This window comes from Callospermophilus lateralis, chromosome 2 (genome assembly GCF_048772815.1).
Source record: "Callospermophilus lateralis isolate mCalLat2 chromosome 2, mCalLat2.hap1, whole genome shotgun sequence".
NCBI lineage: Eukaryota > Metazoa > Chordata > Mammalia > Rodentia > Sciuridae > Callospermophilus > Callospermophilus lateralis.
In genome coordinates this window covers 139,288,379-139,294,565 of record NC_135306.1, presented here as the reverse complement: position 1 = coordinate 139,294,565, position 6,187 = coordinate 139,288,379, and the positions used below count along the sequence as shown (strand labels likewise).

The 6,187-nt window shown below is 40.1% G+C and overlaps 1 protein-coding gene across 6 annotated transcripts; it reads right to left on the bottom strand.

The window, feature by feature from the left end:
- Positions 1 to 5,428, bottom strand: Crebzf (CREB/ATF bZIP transcription factor). Of its 6 annotated transcripts, none has more exons than XR_013090393.2 (3): positions 4,130 to 5,428; positions 1,926 to 3,918; positions 1 to 925 (listed from the first exon to the last, which is right to left on the bottom strand). XR_013090393.2 is itself a non-coding variant. In XM_076846569.2 (1 exon), exon 1 carries the CDS (start codon positions 5,188 to 5,190, stop codon positions 4,126 to 4,128), a length of 1,065 nt encoding a protein of 354 aa, XP_076702684.1. In that variant the 5' UTR covers positions 5,191 to 5,428; the 3' UTR covers positions 1 to 4,125. The 6 variants fall into 6 exon arrangements, 1 of the variants encoding a protein (XP_076702684.1); XR_013090396.1 differs by having other exon boundaries at positions 2,696 to 3,918; XR_013090395.2 differs by having other exon boundaries at positions 1 to 2,764; positions 3,489 to 3,918.
- Positions 5,429 to 6,187: the final 759 nt, after the last annotated feature.

The following is a 6,187-nucleotide window of genomic DNA, read 5'->3' as shown; positions in this document are numbered from 1 at the left end:
CCAGGTGAGAAAATGTATTAACCCAACAAAAATGAGATAAAACAATCCAGAGTTTTTGAGTTTTTTTCATACTTACAACAAACCAGAAAAATATTGTAAAACAACCATATGCCACGAAGAAGCCACTCCCATTATCCAGAATACTAAAGCCCTTATATAACACTACAGATTTTAATACAAAACAGTAGAAACTCATGAGAAACCTCAATATTAAAAAAAAAACAGTATCAAGTACTCAGAAAAAGCTCAAGAATCCACGATCTCAGAATCCACACATCCTAGTCTTACCCTAGATTGCAAATAACTACCCATACATTTTGTCATAATTTTTTCAAAATTTACAGGCAAATCAATGCATCAACAAAACTACCCTTTATAGTTAAGAACTTTACATTAACTTTTATATTCTACTCAGCAAGATGTCTTATCTGTCCTCCAAATTAGCTCTTATGTTCCAGGAAATAAATACAAACTCTTTATATGCTTTGTAATCACTGATGGCCTGTTTATGTAATTCTAGTCCACTATATGTAATTCCATAGAATGTGCTCTTGATTATTAAAGAATCTAATATATTTCTTGATCAAATACTATAATTCTCTTCTCCAATGGTTACAATGTTTAAAAAGTATGCAAAGAACTGAGTATCACTCCCATGAAAGAAAAATATAATTTTGTTCCAAAATTAACTTAGTCTTATGTATTTCTATTAAGTCTTTCAAGCATTCCAGAGAATCTTTTCATATCTCCATTTCTGGAAAGTGAAATCAGTATAGAAGTAATTTGGGAACTTGAAAATGGCATTCATTTTTTTCAGCAGATGCCAAATTTTTGACCGACATGGCTCCCACAATTACTTTGTTACCATCAGTCCAGTCAGTTAACAGGTTGTAGGAAAAGATTCGTTTTTGCAGATACTGCTATGCTGTTTAAAGAGAAGAGAGAGAGATTAATTTAGTGATTATAAAATGCACAAATATTTAAAATATTTTGAACACTTCTTTGGATATATCAGAGGTGTGATTACATTTTAGTTAAGTCTGGTCAAGGAAGTGCAGAAAACAGTAAGTCAATATGATAGAAATAGATCAATATGATGTGTTAGTTCAATTAATGTATGAATTTCTGCCACCATATTCAAAAGTTACATCTTTGGTCTAGTCTGTTATCATTTTACCATAGAGGCACAATTAAGGAAAAAAAGGACAAAAGTTCCCCAAATACTAAATTGTTTCTAACCATTTAAAGTAAACATAACCAAACCTGAAAATGTCAAACAATCATTTTATATTCCAGAAATCTCCTTTATCCAAATACTAATCGTTCAGAACACAATTTTCTAAAAATAGTATAAGACAACAGTTTCATATTAATCATAACTTTTTTAATTAACAAGTAGTGAATCGGACACTTTAAGATACTGTTTACTACATACTGAAATAAACATCTGTTGTAAATTCAGAAACCCAAACATTTACAGTAAAATGTGCTTACACATAAATATGACCAAATTTATTTAAAGCCCTGTTAGATAGGTCCTAAATACATGCAATTACCATGTAAAAACAAGACCATGAGTTGATGTAAAAAAATGACAAAAATCACTAAGTCACCAAAACTAGAAAAGAAATAATGAAATGGAAACTGAGAAAAGACAGTTAATAAAACACAAGAAACCTAACAAAGCAGCTTTAAAAATAATACTAATCTTTCCATTTTCAAAAGTTCTTAAGTAATTCCCCAAATTGCCATTTATAAAATGACATTCTAAAATTCTATACTTGGAATTTCAAAACATCCCAATTCAGAAAGCTTTGATTACTGTTTCTCCCCAGCCCCCAACTTCAAATAATGCAGTAAAAGCACGGATGTTAGGAAGAAAATATTCCAAGGGAATGGTGTAATTTTTAGAAAAACGAACTTACTGCTTCCAGAACCTTTTGATTAAGACCCAGAGTCGGCATTAACAACAATCATTTTTTTTCCTATTTTCATTCATTATTTTCCAAGGTCATGTTAGAGATGAATAAATTCTTTGAGCCCATGACTGAAAGATCAACAAACCTGGTTTTATTATGACACCGTATTTTTGTCATTGGTACTGCACAAAATTATATACAAAGAAATATATACAAAAATGTTCAAGTATTAGTTAAATTTCAATTCAAGGCTTCTCTTTCAAAAAGCTACATTTAACATATTTCATAAAGATAGCACAAATTAGTCATTTCAAATAATCTTTTCCAATTACTTTTGGTTTATGTGTGTGTGTGTATACATATATATATATACTTATATATATATATATAAAAATTCAGTAGGCACTAAAAATCCATGCAGCTGCATTGTGAGGGGCTTGTTCCTGCCCTTATATAAGCAGGTTCATTATTCCAGGTTGTGAGTTTGGCTACTACCCATTCATGCTGAAGTGCAGTAGATGATTTTACAAAATATGCTGTGATGCACTGGAAACCGAGACCAATATAGGTCTCAAACTGTATTATCTAGCAAAAAACATTTACAGTTGTGCAAGAACAAAGAGTCCATTTCCATAACCAAATAACAACAAAATAAAACGTGTAAGATAACTTACATCTTTGGACTGCTGGAAAATATTTTTTAATTATGAACATTTCAAAAATAAAAGACAGCAGAAGCCCTGATGTTACCTCTTTTTCCTCATTTCTTATACTACCTTTTAAAATAAAGCAGGAAATGTGGCCAGCAGCTGGTCCCGTCTCTTCTGCCCCAACAGCTGTATCCACTTTAGCACAAAGAAAAACAAGGATGCTAAATACGTATATACTTTATCAAACAGTGACGTTTCACAAAGAATTTATTGCCTCTTACACTGAAGGACATCAATAGTTAAGAGTACTTAAAGGGAAGAATATGTTCCTTCTTTGGAAAAATAGCATCAATCATATCATTAAGTGGCCAGAACCACTCAATTTTAAAAAGTATTTTTAAATACAGTTAATACTTTTCAAATAGAGAGATTCTTTGTGAAGCCTCACTTTACACTTTTTCATTCACATTTCACAATCTTCAATATCTAATCATACATACAAAAATTTAACCTAAAATTTTAATACAACAAAAATAAAGGCGTTCAACAATTTGTTCATACACAGTGATAGGATAATCACTGTGCTGGTCCTCAAAAAAAACCATTTCATTAACCATTCTTATTCTTCATCCAATTAGTTAAAACACAGAAGTATGTTAATTTCCAACTTCTCTAATGGTGAGAGATTAAAATCTGTATCTGAATAGATTGTATTTTTATATCTTCTAGTGAAAACTAAAAGGCAATCTTGAATATTTAAGAGATTTCTGTCATCTCCAGCAAAAAAAAAAAAAAAAAAAAAAAAAGCTATCACATTTGTGCATGCCTCAAATATTTATTGTCAACCTCTGAAAAGTTGCTCTAAATTTGGAATTCCAGTTTGCACCTTGTACAACTCGGAACTTCCATTCAACTTCACCTGTTTCACTGTCTCCAAACTGTATCTCTATAAGCAGGTTTCAGTGTACAGTTGGAACCGATGTCATCCAAGGCCATGTCCACACTGGGGACAGAAGAGCTAGGTACACGCAAGTCTGAACAAGGGGACACATTAACAGCTATTTCAACCAGAAGAAGCATCTTAAATACATTGACCAGCACAAGTCTGTTTCCAGGGTGGACAGGGCCCAAATTAGATTCCCCTCCCACCTTCCAAACAAGGAAAAAAAAAAAAAAAAAAAAAACCACACACACACACAAATTGAGATGTTGCCCATTAAAGTAGACTAAGCAGCAGAGCATGAGCGTTACGTGAAGAGATGGATCCTTACCAGGTTGTGAGGCGGGAACGACTGTTCTGTAACCCCTACAACGGAGCCTGGCAGGAAGGAAATCACCTAAAAAAGAAACTGTCAGAGAGATTTAATAGTCACAGGTTATCATTAGGAGTTGGTTACAGTGTCACATTCATGCTTTTAGCTAAACACTTAAAGGATTCATTATTACTTTTTTTCCTCCTCTGTAATGTGTCCAGTGAAGATGTCCCACTAAGGTGTTTTACATGGTGTAAGGGAGTTGAAAGGGGTAAACGCGGATAAAGAGCAGATTACTTGACCCTACATTTTAAGAGAAGACGACGCCTTCCGAGCGCACGCCGAGCAGAACTCCACCGACACCTTATCCTTGTCCACATGAAGACACACTCCTCCCGCGGAGTCGTCCTCTTCCAGCAGGTCTTGCTGCTGCTTTCCCACCGGCAAAGCGTAGTCATGGTCACCGGCGGGCGAGTCTCTGAAGAGCGAGGTGGTCAGCCGCAGTCCCACGCCGCTCAGTCGGCTCAGCAAGCGAGCCAGTCCAGTCTCGTTGGCTAGGACTGCCCGTAGGTAGCGACTCTCCTCTTGCAGTGCTTGGACGCGTTTGCCCAGCTCCCGATTCTCGGCCCGCAGCTCCTGGTTCTCGGCTGCCAGACCCCGGACTCGACTCTCCAGGCCCATCACATATTCTTTCTTCTTCAGCCGATTAAGACGGGCAGCGGCCGCCGCCGCCTTCCGGGGACTCTTGGTCGCCGCCTGGTTGTTGTCGTTGCCACTGCCGCCACCGCCTCCTCCTCCAGGAGACTTTCTCCGCCTCTTTTCCCCGCTGCCACTGTCACTGCCGCTGCTGCAGCCTCCGATACCGTTTAACAGCCTCTGGAGCAGATCAGAAAAGCGCTGCATCTCAGCGGCCGCAGCCTCGTCGTCATCGTCCCCTCTCCACAGGCCGCCACTATCGGAGCCTCCGCCAGATGAGGAGAGAGGCCCAGGCGAGCTAAGCCCGGGTTCCAGGTGCCAGTCCGGCTGCCTGGGGTCCAGCAGATCCGCCAGTTCCAGCCCAGACAGAAAGTCCATGTCCTCCGTTTCTTCCCCAGGGACGCTGGCAATAGCCTCTTCCTCCATCTCCTCGGGCGAGGGCGCGCGCACGGCCACGCCGTCGCGGCTCCCCCTCCCGGCCTCCAACTCGCCCTCGTCGCGGTGCGGTTGCTTGCGGCCGGGCGATCCGGCCGCCGCCGTCTCCTCCTCGCTTGCTGCCGCCCGGGTCAGGTCCGGGGGCAGAGAACAGGTCGCGGCCGGCACCGGGCTCTCACTGCGGGACGGGGAATCGCTGCCCGAGGCTGCCAACAGCTTGGTCAGGCTATGCCTCATGGGGCCCCGCGGCGGGCCAGCGTAGGCCCAGGCCCCTCAGACCGGGCCTCGCGGGCCCCAAGGACCCCAGGCCCCAGCGCGGGTAGACGGGTCGCTGGCCAAGACAAAATGATAGGAAAGGTCCGCGTCGCCTCCCGCCGCGCTCGGCGGATCGACCCCCGCACCGGGGCGGGGGGGCTGGGATGGAAGAAACAAGCGGTGAGGCCCAGCGATGACTCGACCGCGCCACCCAGACAACGGCCAGGCCGGAAGTTAGTCTTTCTCTCCACCCCTCCTACCGCATTTCGCGCTCCTACAGGCTGTAGTATCGCGAGAGTTTGTGGTGCTTTGGGGTGGCAGTAATTCTAGCTTTCTGATGATGTCATAACAGCGGTAAAAGCGATAAACCCCAGATCTGTCCCTCCGAATTCATCAGTACTTCCCAATAGCCAGACTCAGCAATTTAACGCTTAACGTATTGTCATATTTGATTTATTTACATATAAATGTTTATAAGCAATAAATGCATACATTTACACACACATATACACACATATACTTTTCCTCTGTAATACCCCTAAATTGCAAAGAAGACACCACACCCCAAAATACGTCAGTATGCGTCTTTAAAAATAAGAACATTCTCCTTCATAAACATAATGTTATTTAATCAAATTCTGAGAAAATTAACAATCATTTACTAATATCTCTTCCATGGGCTGTATTCAGATATCCTCAGTGGTTCTTAGAATTTCTAATTTTGTATAGTAGATATTTTATTTTGAGCCAGGATCTAATCAGGAGTCATTTACTGCATTTAGTTAGAGGTTTGTTTTGTTTTGTTTCATTTCTCAAACTTGAACAAGTCTCCCTATTTATTTAGCATTTTTAAACATTAGTTATTTGAAAAGGACATGTTAGTAGTGTTAGACCAGTAAGAAAAGACCACTGACTCCAATTAAAATCAAATTAAAGCAAGCTTATTATTTCCACCAGCCGGATGCTTCTCCCAACAAAA